Source organism: Sorex fumeus, unplaced genomic scaffold (genome assembly GCF_029834395.1).
Source record: "Sorex fumeus unplaced genomic scaffold, SorFum_2.1 ptg000036l, whole genome shotgun sequence".
NCBI lineage: Eukaryota > Metazoa > Chordata > Mammalia > Eulipotyphla > Soricidae > Sorex > Sorex fumeus.
Window position 1 is genome coordinate 14,873,141 of NW_026606093.1, and position 18,979 is coordinate 14,892,119.

Sequence of the window (18,979 nt, forward strand, 5' to 3'; positions counted from 1 at the left end):
TGTCTTTACCATATCCACAACTTTTGCCCTGTTCCTGGCACACAGAGGGTGTACAAACAAAAGTATTTGCTTTTTGTTGAACTAAAAGTTGTGACAAAAGTCACTGTCACTGTCCTCCCGTTGTTCATCTATTTGCTTGAGCAGGCCCAGTAACAATGGAGATTGTAACACTTGTTACTGTGTTCAGCATATCAAATACATCACAGGTAGCTTGCCAGGCTTTGCTGTGTGGGTGAGATACTCTCAGTAGCTTGCCAGGCTCTCCAAGAGGAGCGGAGGAATCAAACCTGGGTTAGCAGTGTTGGCATGCAAGGCAAATGCCCTACCCGCTGTGTTATCGCTCCAAATCAAATAGCATAGGAAGTCTGAGAGAAACGTCCACATCTGTTCAAAATGTAAGTAAAAATAAACTAATGTGTCCAGCATTTCCTAGATATCAAATAACTTGAAGAGGAGAAAACAGACCTGAAATGACAATGTGAGATGCACCTGATTCTGAGGAGCTAACGGCAACTGCTGAGGGCTATAGTTTGTCTGAAATACTTACAGCTGAGGGAGCTGTCATATATGCACAATTTCAGACTTCTTCTCAGACCTACTGAGTCAGAATCTTTAGTCAACAGTTTCGGGAATTCATGTTGTGAAGTGTTAAACAAATCAGTTTGAGAGGCACTATTCCAAAGCTGGCCATAAAATAACTGTGCTCAAAATGCATGCTTAGCATGTGGGAACCTCCAGATTCAACCCCAACACCACCAAGAGTCAACCCAGACACCATACCATGTAGCAGCCCTGACTACTGCTGGGTTTGGTTCATAAGTCCAAAATAGAAAAAATTGTGACTAAAAAATGGAACATGCCCACAACAGACTGCACATGCAGTGGTTGACAGAGCCAACCATTTATGTGGCTCCCTCCTCTTCTTGGCACGTGATAGGATTTTCACTTTCCCATTCACTTAAAGAGAGTTGTGGCTATGCTTTCAACACTAAAATATCAGTGTAACTGTCACTAGTCACCTCCAAGAGAAGCTTTCAGGACCACATGCTATTTGACATGGTTATCAACAAGATATTGGGTAAGTGAATGCTCTATTTCTCTTACATCCAGGAGAGTCTTGAAGTCCCAATCCAATTTGCAACTGAAGATTTTCAGCTGAAGAAGTGAACAGACATTGTTTTAGAAACTAAAATTTGGAGATATGCCAAACACAGTAACAACAAAGTCTCCAATGGAGACGTTACTGGGCCCGCTCAAGCAAATCGACGATCAACGGGAGGGCCTTTACCTTTACCTTTACCTTTACCTTACCTTTGATGGCAGCATGTCCTTACCCATCCTAACTAAATTAACATGTATGCCCAGATTGTCACTATTTTTATAACATTTCTGTTTCTCTGCATTGAGATTATTCAAGTATTATTGTACCACTGTCCTCCTCTTGTTCATCGTTTTGCTCGAGCGGGCCCAGTAACATTTCCATTGTGAGACTTGTTATTACTGTGTTTGGCATATTCAATATGTCACGGGTAATTTGCCAGGCATTGCCGTACAGGCAAGATACTCTCAGTAGCTTGCTGGACTCTCTGGTGGGCAGAGGAATCGAACTCAGGTCAGCCTGGTCAGCCTCGTGCAAGGCAAATGCCCTACCTGCTGTGCTATTGCTCCAGCCCAAGTATTATTACCCAAGGATAAAATATTTTTTGGAGAAGGTTGTTGGACCTCACATGGCTACTTTTGGATGTGTTCAAGAGTCACTCCTATTGTTGCGAGGGATAAAACAGGAGCTGACTGCATGCAAAGTAGTGTTAAATGTCTTAACCCCTATACTAGCCTTTGGCCCTAAAAATCCCTTTCTAAAAATAGTAAATAGCATTATTTAACTCAATTATCCTCTTCAATAATAACACTTTAGTACAAAATTCAGCTTATCATCTCCTTTCCCCAGATTTCCTCAAGCATTTATACTTTTATTCTAACATATGCTTTTTAGTAAAATGCTTTAAAAAAATTTTTTTCCAGCAAGGTGATAGACTGAGTGTCACACTAGACTTGGCTGCACACGAATTTTGGCTGTTTCCAAATCTACCTCTTAAAAGAAAGATTTGCTCTCACTGAGGATAGACATACATACATATACACATATATACATATATATATATTTTAAATGTGGCTCTGGACCACCAATTCCTTCAGCCAATTCTTTCCGTAGAATACTTGCATAATGCATTCAATCTTTACTTTTATAAAAGAAACTTATTCCTGAAAACAACATCTCTTTTCACTTTGCACAGGGAAAATATAAATTATGTAAAGTCCATGAAAAGATTTAGAATCATGAGCTGGAGAGGCAGTGCAGTGTTTAAGATGCATTCTTTACATGTGGCTGAACCTATTTTGAATCCCAGTATTGCATATCCCAGAGCATAACCAAGAGTGATCCCTAGGCACAGAGCCAGAAGTAAGCCCTGAGTACCATTAGGTGTGGCCCCCAGAAAACAAAACAAAACAAAACAAACAAAATTTAGTACAATGGGTCAAATGTTTTGTTTTGATTGTTTTAGGGGCTTTGGGGTCAAAACCAATAGGGCGCAGACTTATAGGTTAGTGCAAGAAACTGAACACAAGACCTCACCAGTCTCACACAAGCAAAGCTATTTCCTTACTGCTGAGCTATTCCCCTGGTCCAGAGGGTAACTTGCTTTTCTGGGGTAGGAATATAGTTCAAAGGATACTGTACATGTTTCACATGACAGAGGCTCCGGTTTAGTGCCCAGTATTCCATCATCCCCAAAACATCTCTAGGAATGAGCCCAAGTCAATACATCCAGAATAGCACCTGATCATAATGGGTATTTGCAGCAAAACAAACCAAAAGTGTTGCAATTTTTGATTACTGATGAAACTGAAGATGTTTATGATTTTGTATATGGTCTCTATCCAAGGTATTTTCCTATTCTTATATGACTGTGATCCTTTTAAAATATTTTATAAGCACTTTCTGTGGGAAAGAGGGTCTTACAATAGGTAAGGTGCTCGCTTTGCATATTGCTTACCTGAGTTCAGTCTCTGGCACTATATAGTGTCCCCTGAGCACATAGTCAGGATTAACATCTGAGGCTGTGTGGTCTTGCCAAAAAAAAAAATCAATCAACTACCCTCCCCCCCAAAAAAAACAATAACAAAAAGCACTTTCTACATTAAGTACATTAACCTTTTCATAATTTCCATTTTCTTCTACCCCATTTTTAAAGAAGAGAGGTTTCTAGTGGCAGAATTAAGAATTAACAGATGGGAAACAAAACACAGTACAAATAGTGGGCAACAGCCAGCTGTGCACAGGCTTACTCCTGGCTCTACACTTAGGGATCACTTTTGATGGTGCTCTTAGAACCGTATGAGATACCAGAGACTAAAACTGGGTCAACTGATTGTAAGGTAAGTGCTGTAATATCACTCAGGTCCCTATTTCTACCTCACTTTCTTCAAAACTCGAGTTATGTCACTTTGCTTTTATTAAAGATCTACATTTGTACAAATTTTTGGTAATCAGAAAGAAATGCACAGAGGATTTCTACTTTTATGATGTCACTGTCCTCCCGTTGTTCATCAATTTTCTTGAGCGGGCCCAGTAATGTCTCCATTTTGAGACTTTGTTGTTACTGTGTTTGGCATATCGAATACATCACAGGTAGCTTGCCAGGCTTTGCCGTATGGACGAGATACTCTCAGTAGCTTGCCGGGCTCTCTGAGAGGGGCGGAGAAATCGAACTCGGGTTGGCCATGTTGGCTGCGTGCAAGGCAAACGCCCTACTCACTGTGCTATCACTCCAGCCAACATGGCCGACTTTTATGATAAAAGACAAAAACCAAATAGTGCCTAGCATGTATTTTCCAACAACCCCTCTGGAGGCAGTGGTATTATGAGAAGAATGGTTTGCCCTACCATGCCTCTTCAAGGTAATTACTTTACACAGGTTGTGTTTTTACCAAATTATTTCTTCTTTTAGTAGTATAACTGTTAATGTTGATTTTAAGTGTTGCTTTCCATAATTTGGTAGATTATTTTGAGGATCTAGGAATATTTTAAAAATTCCAAGAAATGGATGATGAGAATTGTTTCTTTACTTGACATTACAGGAATGCTCTGCTTTTAGATAGTGAGGAATACCTATACAGTGATCCAGGAAGTTAAACTAATTAAAAAAATCATTATCCAATGATAGGAAAGAAGTGAAATGTGAAGGAGGAAGTGGGTGAACTCTCTTAAGATTCTATAAAAAGCTGACAATTCATTCAACTACTCAACCAAACCCCAAACCTGTAGAATATCTCCCATGCTCTGCTTACTAAAGGGTAAAGTGACTGACCTTTCTACTACTCTCCACAGGCATAAACACAATCCCACAGGCATTACTGTTGCAGGAAGAGAAGAATATACTAATTTTGCAATTAAGTCCAAGGGATCAGTCTTCACAGTCTTTAAAAAAGAAAACCCAACTTATCATTTATAGCCAAGCTACTGTGAAAAATAAGAGTAAAATAAGAAAGAACAATGACCCCAGAAGTTTGATAAAAACCCTAATACATAACATCCTAATATGTATATAAGACTTTTTGGTTTACACACACACACACACACACACACACACACACACATACCAGCAAATAATGGACTATGCTCACATATGAGGCCATCAGAAAAAATCTGGGCCCATATATGCTGAGTTCAAGCAGGTCAAGCATCTCATTCATGAGTCTAAGTAGGTAGCAGGCAGCATGGATTCACGAAGCAGTTAACAGATGTTGGGGATTTCTGCCAAATTGTTGCTAAGGGAACATGTGTGAAGATGCCCTGAATCTAAAAAAAAAAATTGCTTGCTTTGAAGATCCTGTGGGTTGGCCACTTGACCAGACTAGCACACAACCTTACTAAAGAGGAGGGGTGTGAGGGGAAGTGGTCTAGATGATGGACTAAAGATAATAGGTTTGCAAGCAGCAGGAAATACAAATACAGCCCCTACATGAAAGGGAAAGACAACTTAGTGAAGATATCAGAAAACACCTTTGTCTTTTTGGTCACAATAACACCATTCGTAATTATATCTTGAGTGAATAGAGTTGATGGTTACCTTAAAAAAAGGGCAAGAGGGAAAAAGTCACACCATTTTAGGTAATTTTCACATTGCAGAGAAAAGGCCTTATATAAAATCAATATATTGTATCAAGCATCTAGAAGATGTCAGGCAGTTCAGATGAGCCATTCCTATTAATATCAGCACCAAATAGCACTGACCTGAAATGGCTATACTGGTATGTCAGTGTCCCAGAGGAACAGGAACAGGAAAAACTGGTTTTAAATCCAGTAGCATCATATCATTTATCATATAGCCTGTATAAAAATATCTCTGGCACCTTTAAAAAATATGGAGAAATGCCAAGTCCCCTGCACTTTTATTTCCTCTGTGGCTTTCATCAGTCTAGTCAGGTATTGTTTCCCTCTAATAGATTATACCCACCCACCTCTTTCCTGGGTGTCTTTCTCTACCCATCTGAAGTACATTCTGCAAAAAAGGCCCTTGTGAGTTTTGCCTCCCTGAATCAAACTTTTACGCACTTTCATCCCCATGAATCTATAATGGCCCTGCATATCACTTCACCAATAAAAGATAGAAGAAACTAAGCTTTTAAGAAGACATGGAAATTTGTATTTGGTGATACTGGAATTTAGCCAACATGTAAAAATTCTAACCACCCTGCAGAAGAAAAAGAACATTTGGAAATGCCCTGGAGGACAAGCTACCAAGCAGAGAAAACGGTAACACAGAATGCCAAAACAACAAATATATGAGTGAAGATGCCATTTTGGAAGTTCCAGTCCACCTGAGTTTTTAGTACTCCAACCCCAGACATCATCTCATTGCAACTGCATAAGAAACACCAAGGCCGTCAGACATAAAAATCATCTATCTGAGCTTCATCAGCCCACAGAAATGTGTAAGATAATAATAAAAGGGTTTGGGATGAACTGCAATAAAAAAATCTTCTTTCCCTATTATAAGCATACTTGAGAATTTTATTAGCATGACATGATCACAGGTACTCCAGCAGAAAATCAGAGGGTGGAAAGAAGACCCAGTTCAAGGGAGACACATTGCAGTCAGAAAATACTATGTCTCTTACTACTTCTTATCTTTTAGACTTATCTTAGTACTTAGTACTTGTCTTTTAGTACTTCTTACCTCTGGATCATCCTGCCAGAGCTTGGATTCTAAGAACAGCAAGTGAGGTCAAGAAAGTTCTGCTGTATGCTGAAAGTAGACTATAGACCAAACATGACTGCCACTCAGTGCCTCTTTTGCAAACCACAAAACCCAAAAGAAGAGAGAGAACAAAAGGGAATGCCCTGCCATAGACGCAGGGTGTGATGGGGGAGATGGGGGGTTGGGAGGGATGCTGGGATCCATGGTGGTGGAAAGTGGGCACTTGTGGAAGGACGGGTATTTGATTATTGTATAATTGAAATCCAAGCACAAAAATTTGTAAGTCTACAACTGTACCTCATGGTGTTTCACTAATCACTGTCACTGTCACTTGTCCTCCCATTGTTCATCGTTTTGCTCGAGCAGGCCCAGTAACATCTCCATTGTGACAATTGTTACTGTGTTTGGCATATCGAATACAACACGGGTAGCTTGCCAGGCTTTGCCGTGCGGGCGATATACTCTCAGTATCTTGCCGGGCTCTCCAAGAGGGGCACAGGAATCGAACTCAGGTTGGCCATATTGGCTGCTTGCAGGGCAAACGCCTTACCCACTATGGTATCGCTTCAGCCCGTTTCACTAATAAAAATTATTCTCCTAAAGAGCCTTGAATATAATCTCAGGGCTAGGATGAAGGAGACGTTACTGGGGCCTGCTCAAGGCAATTGACAAATAAAAATTTAAAAAAAAAAAAGTTCTGCAATTATATTCCAGCCTTCTTAATTCACCCATTCCACCTCCCAGATTTCCCAAATGCTCTGAAATTTATTTTCCAATGAACTATCTTCCAATTAACTAATTTCTGCTCTTAGCTCAAAGCAAGAGTAGCTAATAAGAAATTCAATGGCCAGGGTCAGCTCTTCAGCTACTGGGTCTTTCCAGGTATTGAAAATGATGTCTGACACTCCAGCTTTTCCCTGGGAAGGAAGATCAGGGCTTTTTCTTTCAGCTATAATACTTTTCTCACTAGCTGCTTCTCAGTCTTCCTATATCCCAAAAGTCTGGTGGGAACTCCGCTAAAGGGCCTCCATATCTATGAGGTAAACTCAGGCATAACTTGATAGTGGCAAAATATGTCTCTAAAACCTCCACTCATTGCCCATCCCACATTTCTTAAATAATAGAAGCGTTCTCAGCTTCTCTCCTTGTTCATTGTTAAACTAACTCTTAAGAAAAAAATTTTCACTGTTTATATGTTAGAGTCCATCTCATGGCAGCTGTGGATCTTACCTATCAGGTCTCCTCCCTTTTCTAGAAGGAACATGTTGCCAGATACTTGATTACCAGAATGCTTGTGACTAGTCCTTGACCACCAGAGCCACCATATGCCTCCATGTGAGCCAAGGATTCCCTAAAGGCCACCACATTTCCTTGGAGTCTTGATCAAAGAAATTTCTCCAGTAACTGGGATAAGAATCCAAAAATGCTATTTCTCTCCTGGGTTGCTGGCCACAAGAGCAGATCTTTCAGCTTCTTAGAACTAGTTTCTAACTACCCCCTATGTGGTGTATTTCCTGCAAAAGCCCAAACCTATTAGTTTCTCCCTACTCTTTCTTCATATGAGTTAAGAAGTCCGCGAATGTCATTTTTGTCTCTTCAGCTATGCAGTCTCTTCCCAACCCTCCCACAGAAGTTCAGTGGAGACTATTTTCTCTATATTTGCCTCCCCAACTACTCCCTTGAACCTCTGAACTCCATGTCCCAAGCAAGATCAGTGTTCAGGAACCCTGGATATTCTGTGAAACTTTCCACCTTCAGTCAACATCTGTGGACCCTTTTCCTGGCCTCTGGCTTCTACATTAATACCTAGGCTTGATAAATACCTAGTAGGTATTTCTCCACTCTCTAATTTCAATCGCTGGCCAGTCAACCATCAGCAGCCACCAAAAACAACATAAGAACTCTGTATGCCTGTCTTTGATCACATACCATTCCTAAGAACTCTGGCTGCTTATCCTCCAGCCCTTCAGATCAAATCTGCTTAAGCACAAAGTTTCAAGATGGAAAGACCTATTAGCTTCCTATCAACTGCTCTACTGGAACTGTATTACCTGGCCCAGAAGCATCCCAGGCCTCAGGGCTCAGGTTTACCACTGTCATTCACCAGTGGAAAAGCCAGCAGTCACCAAATGCAATGAAATTGCCTGGTTACCAGTAGACATGCTCCAAGTAAGGAGCAGCACCAGCAGTTTAGTCTGTAATTATGGGATGTCATCACCAGTTGACCTCAGGGGTCATACTGACCCTTTTCAAAAGAATCTAGGCTTCCCCTCATAGTCTTTTAGCTCTGAAAAGCAGACTACCCTTACTCAGTCATCTGACCTGTTAACCAAATATACAAGCATTATCCTCTGGGCAATTTCCTTTACCTTTCTCATATGCATTTTTTGTGTCTATAAAATAAAGATTGTTCCTCCCTCTTCGCAGAGTTTCCAAGAGAACTGGTAACAATGCAGAATAGTAGTATTTGTTATACTACAGCAGAATAGAACAAATGGAACTCCCTCTCATGGATACCATTCACTGATGGACACTTCAGCCCCATCTTACCATAAGGAAGAAATCTAAAAAGTCCTTAGGAACCAGAGATTTTCTAAGTATGTTTATGGCATGAGAAACAGCTGACCCACTCAAGACTGCCTGGGTTCATCATTCAACTTGTTCCCTGGATCAATTCCATCCTCCCTTTCCTCAAGGAAGAAAAAAGAAGAGCCATTACACTGTCAAAAGGATCACTAGCATTACCATCACCCTGAATCTGAGTGTATCCAGGCTGAGACTACCTAGGATATACACCCCACAGGTCAGACATTCAACAGCTGAATTTTCCACACAAGTATTTCTTGGAAATGAATGGATACCAAAAGAATCCTATAACTGAAGTGTATTTCTGTGGGGCTTGACTTATCAACGACTCAGAGCTTTATAAAAAGGATTGACTTGCTTTCTCTCACATCTGAATTCCCAAATGGAGCTAGGAATGCTGAGGAACATACCTGTGTCTCTGCTATATGTACAGGTTCTCAAAATACTGAAGGAGAGCGTTTCAGAACATGGACTTTGAAACCTTTTAGTGAAAGGTCCATGGAGCATAACCTTGGGTTAAATGCGACTAATTTAAAGAAAGAATTTTGTTGCTCTCTGATTCTGAAAGAAACATAATGTACCTCACTGAGGTCAGGCTCTATTTTTAATAATAGAGTCTATTTCCAAAGGATACTTCTCCAGCAAACTTACTCTCAAATCATTTCACCCCTATCTTTTTTTGTACTGCACAGACCATTCTCGGTAGAATCTGCTACTTTGTTGTTTGCGAAGTAGGTGCAGTGTTCAATTCTAAATGAAGTCCATCTCCACGACCTGGGCTGTGTTTTACCAGAGCATTTCTGCAGACTTACACGCTCACAGGTAACCACTCATTTGGTCTTTATAACAATACCAGGCCATGAAAGCTTTTACTAAAGGCAGTGTCCTAAAGGGCATTCCTCCCCTCTCACCCCGCCCAAAGGACTTTAGAAACTTCGATTCCACTCAGCATATGACCATGAGCTCAGCGATTAGCACAAGGCCTCCCAACTGTCACTCGGACAAAAAACAGCCAGCCGACTTGGCTCAGCCCTGGGACCCGGCCAGAAGAAGCCCAGAACACAGTCACACCCAAGTTCGGAACTGAGATTTGGGCCAGCAGAGAGGGCACTCACTTGGGCCTCAGCACCACCACATGTCCGGGCAGGCTGGGCTGCACAGTGAGCAGCGCCGGCAGCAGCCCGTGGTCCCTGGGTGGGCAGGCCGTGCCGCTGACCCGGGGCCACCTCCGAGCATCTCTCCTGCAGCGTCCACCCAGGAGCCCTTCGCAGGCCCCGCGGCCAGTCCCCGAATCCACACACGCAACAAGTCGCCGCTCCCCCAGGCCCTCCCGCCTGCCCTGACAGCCCGGCCCGGGGCGCCCGCCTCGCGCTGCCCACGCCTGGGAGCCGGGGCCGAGGCGCTGCTGGCACTCGCACCCCGGACCCGCGCTGCCCCCGCGCCGCCCCCCGCGCTGCCCGCAACAGGTCGGCGCGCCGCGCCCCGCGCCCGCCCGCTCACCTCCAGCAGCTGCACGTAGCTCGCGGGAAACCAGCCGCGGCCGCCGTCGTCCTTCTCGCCCTCCCACCAGCCGCCGTCCGGGACCTGCAGCAGCGTGAGCAGCTCGCCCTCGGCGAAACGCAGCCCCTGGCCGTGCCGCTCCCCGGAGAAGGGGTACAGGGTCCGGCAGCGCGCGCCGGACATGGCTCCGCGCCGCTCACCACACGGCCGGCATCCCCGCCGCGCCCCCCTCCCGCCACGGGAGACGCGCGCGGGGCGCGGGGCCGGCGCGGGCTGAGGAGACGGGCGGCCGCGGCGCGGGCTGAGGAGATCGGCTGCCCCGGTTCGGGCTGAGGAGACCGGCGACCCCGGCGCGGGCTGAGGAGACGGGCGGCCCCGGAGCGGGCTGAAGAGACCGGCGGACCGGCTCCGGGCTGAGGAGATCCGCGGCCGGGGTTCGGGCTGAAGAGACCGGCCACCCCGGCTCGGGGCTGAAGAGACCCGCGGCCCCGGTGCGGGCTGAGGCGATCAGCGGCCCCGGTTCGGGCTGAGGAGACCGGCGACCCCGGCTCGGGGCTGAGGAAACCCGCGGCCCCGGCGCGGGCTGAGGAGATCGGCGGCCCGGGTTCGGGCTGAGGAGACCGGCGGCCGCGGCTCGCCTGGGGGCGGGGCCCGGGGGGGAGGAGACCGAGGCGCCGCGGGCTCCAAGGCAACTTCCCGGGAGCACCGAGAGCGCCAGGCGAGCCGGGGGCTGGCCACGTGCGAGCGCCGCTGCCCAGGGCGTCCGGCGCCGCGCCCCCGCGACCAGGTTTCTCCGCTGGTGGGTGGCCTGGCGCGGTACGGCTGAGGAGGCGGTGGCCTGGATGGGAACTCCCCGCTCACAGCCGCACCACAGAAACCCCTGAGTAGAAACCTCTGTTGGCCTCGCTAAGTGGTCTGTGAGGGAATGCGTTTGTGGCCCTCACTATCGAGGTAGGACCTGGGGATGAGCTTGCCTCAGCAGAAGCTAAACAGTGGGTGAAAGACAGGTTTGGAGGCTTATGTCTCAGCTGTGGAGTCTGGCATCAGGCAGTGTGTTCGCCCAGAAAGACCAAGCAAAGAAGCGGTGGAGTCGGAGTTGAGAGAATTGGAAGCCGACCAATGTGGATAAAATGGAAGAAAAGAGAAAAGAGGTTGAAGAGGTAATATAGGGCGCTCCTTGCACTCAGCCAACCCAAGTTCCATCCCAGCACCCCATATGGTCTCTTGAGCTCTGCAAGGTGTGATTCCTGAGCTCAGAGCCAGGAGTAAGATCTGAGTACAGCCTGGTGTGAGAAAGGGAGGAAGGGAGGGAGTGTCTCCAACTTCTTTGCCAGGGAAGGTAGGCTCACCCAAGGTACCTACTGTTCTGAAGTTGACCTTGAACAAGAGTTTAGAAGTAAAAGAAATCTGAGTTTGCTAACTTACTCTCTGGTAAAACAAATTCATTTTCTTAAGTTGTAAAATATCTGAACCCTTTTAGTTCTCTCTATGCTTCTAATACCTTACTTTACATCCTGGTTATTAACCTTCCGTAACTTCTAATAGTTCATTAAATCTAAATTTCTCAGGCTATGAATTTCTGTTTCTCCACAAAACCTACCTAGATGCCTTTTATGTAAAAATACAGTCCAGCTTGTCCTGAAAAGAATACAACTGGTAGGGCACTTGCCTTGCTGATGCCTGACAAGTGGGTTCAATCTCCAATATCCCATATGGTCTCCCAAGCTCCACCATAAGTGATCCCAAGCACAGAATCAGGAGTAAGCCTTGAGCACAGCTGGGTGTGGCCCCTCTCCAAAAAAATAAAAAACCCAAAAAACAGCCTGGCCAGACTATAAGATCTTTAAAGTCTTGCACATTTTATTAATGCATTGAGTCAAATTCCAGCACAATCTATCCTTTAATAGAACAGCTCTATTGCAACTCAGAATCCTCTAAGGTTCTAATGAGCTAGGTAGTTGTGGTGCACTTTAAATTAATCCTGCACAACTTCCCATATAGTTTAGCTCCAAATGATTCAACAGAGCAGTTCCTGCAGCACCAAACTTGATAATGTGTATCACTTAATCACTTAATCACTTAATCCCCGTTATTCATCGATTTATTCGAGCGGGTGCCAGTAACGTCTCCATTCATCCCGGTTGTGTGCTAGCATAGCACAATGGTATCTGTTCGTTCTAGGAACATGCAGAGCCTCAAACCAATCATTTAGGGTCTTGACGAAGAAGTCTGACCATCTTATAGGTGGGCGTCCACGTGATCTTTTGATGTCCCGTGGAATCCAATCAGTAATGGCTCTAGTCCAGCGGTTGTCTGTAAACCTCATTACGTGTCCAGCCCATCTGATTTTTGATGTCTTGGCAAATGAGACAGCGTCCCTGATTCTTGAGCGTTGACGAAGATCAGAACTCCGGATTCTATCCCTCATTTGAGTGAATCGTGATATTCCAAGCATAGCTCTTTCGATTCCTCTTTGAGAGACCCGAATAGCGTTCTCATCCTGTTTTCGTAGGGTCCAGGTCTCTGAGGCATATGTTAATGCAGGAAGAATAGTGGAATCAAAGAGATGTGCTCATAGCTGGAGGTTCTTTGTCCTTTTAGTTATTTCTTCAATGCTCTTGAAGGCATTCCAATGTGTAATTGTAACAATTGTGTAACAATTTATTTATTTTTATTTCTCTAATCTTATAGGCTGTTTTGGTTTTTGCTCCCAATTTATACGTAGAGAAAATAGACTCAACAAATATGACTTGTCCACCATGAGACAGCTAGTCAAGGACATGACCAGGTTCTGGTATCAGACCTGGCACATTGAGTGCTGCTTCCTCTAGTCAAAGTCAGAAAATATATCTTTGTGGTTCATTCCCAAATACAAATTAAGAAAGCACCCTCTGGTTCCTAATAACAATGGATACCTAATAACAGTGTAATAAAAGTAAGAATGAACTAACCAGCAGTGCTGTCCTTGACCTCAAGTGACCTCAGATAAGTCTTCTAACAACTTTGGGCCTGGTCCCCATCTGTGATTGGATGTTGAATCCTGTAACTGGAACATAGGACTTAAGATAGTTAAATTTAATTACGAGTTGAATGTATGGGCAGGCTCTGGATTCCCTATGTTCAATCCTCAGCTCTACTGCTTCGTAGCTGTGTAACTGCTCTTTGAAAATTTCTTGAATCTCTTGAAGTTCTGCTTTTCTTCATCATTAGAAAATGATAGTAATATTTAAATCATAGATATTAGGTCAAGTAATCATAAAAAGAGTGCCAGGTGGTCCATCTAACATCTTAAACTCACTTGTGTGGACCGAAGCAGGCTCTTCAGCCTCGCCCAGTCTAAAGTTTGACACCCACACAAAGGGAAGGCTGGACCCTCAGCTTTTTGCGCCCAGAATTACCCCTCATGGCATCACTTTAAAATCTGTAACCCAAAAAGCGTGCCAACCCTAGTGTGTCTGCATGAAGAAGTTACTTCATCTATGTCTTATATTAGAGTTACCAGTAACCCCAGGCCTTGAGTTTTTCACCTCTCCATAACTCACTGTAACAGCCAAAGACAGAACAACTATAGGGTTCTAAGCACAAGAAACAACACCAAACCACAAAGGTCACAATGGAAAAACATTGCAGAAACTCACCACGCCTAATGAGTGAAATAGCCACCCCCGATGAACTAAATATTAATAATGAACTAAATATTAATATATAACCTCTCAGATAAGAAATTTAGAATGGAGCTGTTAAGAATGCATAAGGAGCTCAAAGAAGAAATGGAATGTACTGTCGTTAAAATACAAGAGGATTTAAGAACAGAAATGAGGAAAATACAAACTGAAATATAAGCAGAAATGATAGACCTGAAAAACTTGATAGGTGAAGTAAATAACTCACTGGAAGGTCTCATCAGCAGAATAAAAACTGCTAAGAACAGAATCCAAGATGTCCAAACAACAGCAGAAGATGAAAAAGAATGTAAAAGTAAACTCACAGATATCAAGAAGAAAATGGGATGGAGTCAATAGGAATAACATAAAGATAATTGTAGTCCCAGAGGAACAGGAAGAAAACCCTGATGAAGAAGCAACTAGCAAAGCCATCATTGCTGGGATGTTCCCAGAGCAGATGAGCTCATGCACCCAAATTCAGGAGGCCTGAAGGGTACCAACTAAAAGAAACCCAAATAAACATACTCCAAGACACATACAACCTAATCAGAATGAGGAAAATTAGAGATAGAGATAGAGATAGAATAATGAAAGCAGCAAGATCAAAGAAGGAAATTACTTAAAAGGAACATCCTTAAGATTTATCTGGTGAAACTCTCTGGGCCTGAAGACATTGTGGGATATAGTGAAAAATCTCAATGAAATGACTACCTCAACAAGAATATTTTACCTAACTAGACTCTCATTCATACTTGAAGGAACAATACACAGATTCACAGACAACTCAGGAATTTCATAGACTCACAACCATGATTATTATAGGAAAAATGAAATGGGATACTTTACAACAAGAAGAGCTCCTTTCAAACACACAAAACTTTTGCAGAAATATGGAACAAAACTCCATAACAATGATATCTCTGAGTGTCAGTGGGCTAAACACACCAATTAAAAGACACAGAGTGGCAGGATAGATCTGAAAATTGGGCCCAATATTCTGCTGCCTGCAAGAAACACACCTGACAAGTCAAAGCAAACACAGACTCAAAGTCAAGGCTGGAAAACAATCAAAAAAGTTTTACAATAAAAAAAATGCCCTCAAAACAACTGGGGTGGCCATACCACATAGACTCCAGACTGAAGAAGGATATGAGACAGTAAAGATCATTTCTTAATGATCAAGGGATCTGTACACAAGAAGAATTCACTTTACTTAATGTATATGCACCTAATGAGGGACCAGAAAAATACTTAAGGCAATTGCTCATAGACTTGAAGAAAGTCACTGATAGCAACTAAGTAGTTGGAAATTTCAACATCACTTTATCACCTTGGGATAGATCAACCAGACTAAGTTCAGGAAAGACATACTTTATTTGAGGGAAAAAAATGGAAAGGAGGTAATTAGCATATGTATATATACTAATATATTTAGTGTATATATGTGTGTGTGTGTGTATACACACACACACACACAACGTTTTATCCCCAGAAAGCTAAATAAGCATTCTTCTCCAGAGATTATGGGACGTTCTCCAAAAATAGACCACATACTGGGCCACAAATCACACCTCCATAAAATTAAGACGATAAAAATTATATCAACTAGCTTTTCAGACCATGAGGCACTGAAAATACAAGTTAATCACACATAGAAACAGATAATCAAATCAAACACCTGGAAATGGATACACACACAAATCTTGCAACTGAGCAGCTTGCTGCAGAGATGTCTGGAGATTTTGCAATAGGTTGCTTTTACCAGGCCACTCCAGATGGGAGCAGGTGCCAAGTAAGTCATGATAAATGAGACTACATTAAGCTAAGAAGCTTTTGCATCTCAAAAGAAGCAGTGACCAACGTACAGAGAGTTCACGGAATGGGAAAATTATTTACCCAATACCCATCAGATAAGGGGTTAATATCCAAGATTTATAGGACACTTGTAGAACTTTATAAGAAAAAAAAAACCCAACCCCATCAAAAAATGGGGAGAAGAAATGAACAGAAACTTCCTCAAAGAATGTTGCCAAACGACACATGAAAAAAATCCTCTACATAAGGGAGATGCGAATTAAAACAACAGTGAAATATTACCTTACATCACAGAGACTAGAACACATCACAAAGAGTAAGAACAACCAGTGCTAACATGGATGTGAGGAGAAAGGGACTTTCCTTCATTGTTGGTGGGAATGCTGAGTGGTCCAGCCTTTTTGGAAAACATTATGGACATTCCACCAACAACTAGAAATTGAGCCTCCATATAACCAAGCAACATCACTTCTGGGAATATACCCCAGGGTGCAAAAACACACAGTAGAAATGACATTTACATTTGTGTGTTCACTGTAGTACTGTTCACAATAGCCAGAATCTAGAAAAAACCTGAGTGCCCAAGATCAAATGACTAGTTGAATAAACAATGGTACATCTACACAATACTAAACAGATGTTTGAAAAAGTGAAGTCATGAAATTTGCTTATAAATGATGGACATGGAGAGTATCATGCTGAGAGAAATAAGTCAGAGATGGACAGAAATAGAATGATTGCACAAATTTGTGGGATATGGAAAAAAACAAACATGATATGAACCAATACCCAAGGACAGTAGAAACAATGGTCAGAAGGATTGGTCCTAGGTTGGAAGGGACCATTATGACAATGATGGTTGAAGGGATTGCTCTCGATTGGAGATGTGTGCTGAAAATGGATAAAGGACCAAACATTATGGGCTCTCAGTGTCTGCATTGCAAACCATAATGCCCCAAAGGGGAGGAAGAGAGAGACAGACAGACACACAGACAGAGACAGAGAGAAAGACAGAGACACAGAGACACAGAGAGTCAGAGGGACAGAGAGAGAGAGGAGGGATCGGGATATATTTGTGGAAGGAAATAGATGGATGTTGAAACATTGTATGACTGAAACCCAATCATGAAAGCTTTGTAACTGTATCTCATGGTGATTCAATTAAAAAAATGAAAAATTAAAAAAACAAAACAGTGCTATGCACCTTAGCATACTAATTTCAGCAAATTAATTTTAACTACATAGAAGGGTCCTGGATTTGAATTATCTAAAATTTATTATTATTATTACTGTTATTGTTATTATTACTGTTTTCTCCTTTTCCTTCATACTTATTTTTGGTTTTGTTAGTGTTTCAATGATGTAGGCCATGGATACCTGGCTACTGTGCTCTCACATTCAGTTGTGGTGCTTGCCAAGGTTCACACATGCAGTTGCAGTTCTCATACAATAGGTCTAATTATATGAGTAGATGTACAAACCTCCTTTAGTTGTGTTGCTTGCACACACACTTGTTTTTCATAGTCACACTTGTTTTTGGCTATGCTTTTGTTTTTTTGTTTGTTTCTTTGGGACCATACTTGGATGTGCTCAGGGCTCGCCCCTGACTCTGCTCTCATGGATTACTCCGGAAAAGGTTTTGGGGACCAAATATGGTGCTTGAGGTTGAACTTGGGTCAGCTGTGGTGTGCAAGACAAGCACCTTCCCTGCTGTACTATCACACTGAACTCTAGGGTCACATTTTTTCATTGTGCTGACAGATATTCCCCAGGGGTTATAGCTCCTAGCTGTGGTGTTCATGCATCTTTTACTTTTAGTGCTCACCAGGGTTCATGCTCTCACACATACTCCTCTAAAGTGTGGGGCATCCAGATATTACTATGGTACCACAAATAACAGGCATTATAGCTGCCATGTTCAAATAGGAGAGCTGCCAGGTTCATACTTGGATAGAATATCAAGGATAGAACTCCCACCTAACCTCTCGACTGAGCTATTTCCTGGTATCCCCAAAACTTCCTTTTCAGAACAGTAGTAGAAGTGAAAAGTTTTACAGCTCTAGGATGCTGAAAAGATAGAAGGAATCTAGATTTCTGTTTTCTTGCAAGATCTTAACAAAAAATTAGTTTCTCCTTCTGGTCTTTTATTGCTATCTTGAGATTTTACTTGAAACTTTAATTATTTAACTTTGTTGAGAACTAAGACTTATTTTACTTACTCAGAAGAGAGATAAAATACTTGCTTTAAAGTTGCTTCTTTTTCATAATGCTGAAGTGCATGTTTTGCATGCAGGAGGCTCAGATTTAATCCCCAGCACTTTATGGTCTCCCAAGCACACTTGGAAACAACCCTCAAGAAATGAGCAAGACTTAAATCCAAACACTACTGGGTGTGGCGCCAAAAGAGAAAGAATTGGAAAAATAGATTTATTTCTACATTCCACTAGACTGGGGAAATTGGGGGATTTTGCTGTGGTTGTGGTTTGGGTTTTGGTTTTTAAACCACACCAGGTGGTACTCAGGGATTACTTCCTGCTCATTACTAATTGGGATTCATTAGTAGCAGTGCTGGGGCACCATTCAATGCCAGAGATCCCACTAGGGTCGCTTGCATTCAAAACCTGCACTCTAAACCCTTGATCTATTTCTCCAGCTTGAAAATTTGAGTTTTGTTTTTAAAGCTGCTGTCCCTCCCCCTCCTCTCCTTAATTTCCCCAAGCACAGAAAGAAAAAATTTCCTACATCCCCTCCCTGTGGAGAAATCCAGGCAGTTTAAAAAGCCTGTGAATTCCAATTTTGTATGTCAGAATGGGGCTACAGAGTAGTGTTCGAGAATTGTCATGGCAACATGTTCCCTGGTGGGTCCTGGGCTGCACTCCCAGGCAGAGGAAACTCCCAAGTGGATTTCTGACCCAGAGCGGGAATCAGAGGGAAAGACTGCACTGAATACTAAAGGATCTATGACAGCAAGACTTACACACTAACTTATCATATGGTCCATTTCTAGAAGTTGAATGCCAAGCAGGCAAAGTCAGTCTAGCAGAAGAGAGGGATAAACTTTACTACCCCTTAGAGTTCCCTATGTTGATAGATTATTGTTTCCCTGTGTACTTTATTATTATTGTTATTATTTTTGTGTGTGTGTGGTGG

General features: G+C 42.9%; 1 protein-coding gene across 2 annotated transcripts in view; it reads right to left on the reverse strand.

Moving 5' to 3' along the window:
* The window catches only part of GAS7 (growth arrest specific 7), a 287,236-nt gene extending 276,642 nt beyond the window's left edge, over positions 1 to 10,594 (reverse strand). The window contains exon 1 of one of the 2 annotated variants that reach the window (XM_056117931.1): positions 10,350 to 10,594. In XM_056117931.1, coding sequence (XP_055973906.1) covers positions 10,350 to 10,532 — 183 coding nt within the window. In that variant the 5' untranslated portion in view covers positions 10,533 to 10,594. The remainder of the gene's footprint in view (positions 1 to 10,349) is intronic. The other variant, XM_056117932.1, reaches the window with a different exon arrangement.
* Between the last annotated feature and the right edge of the window lie 8,385 nt (positions 10,595 to 18,979).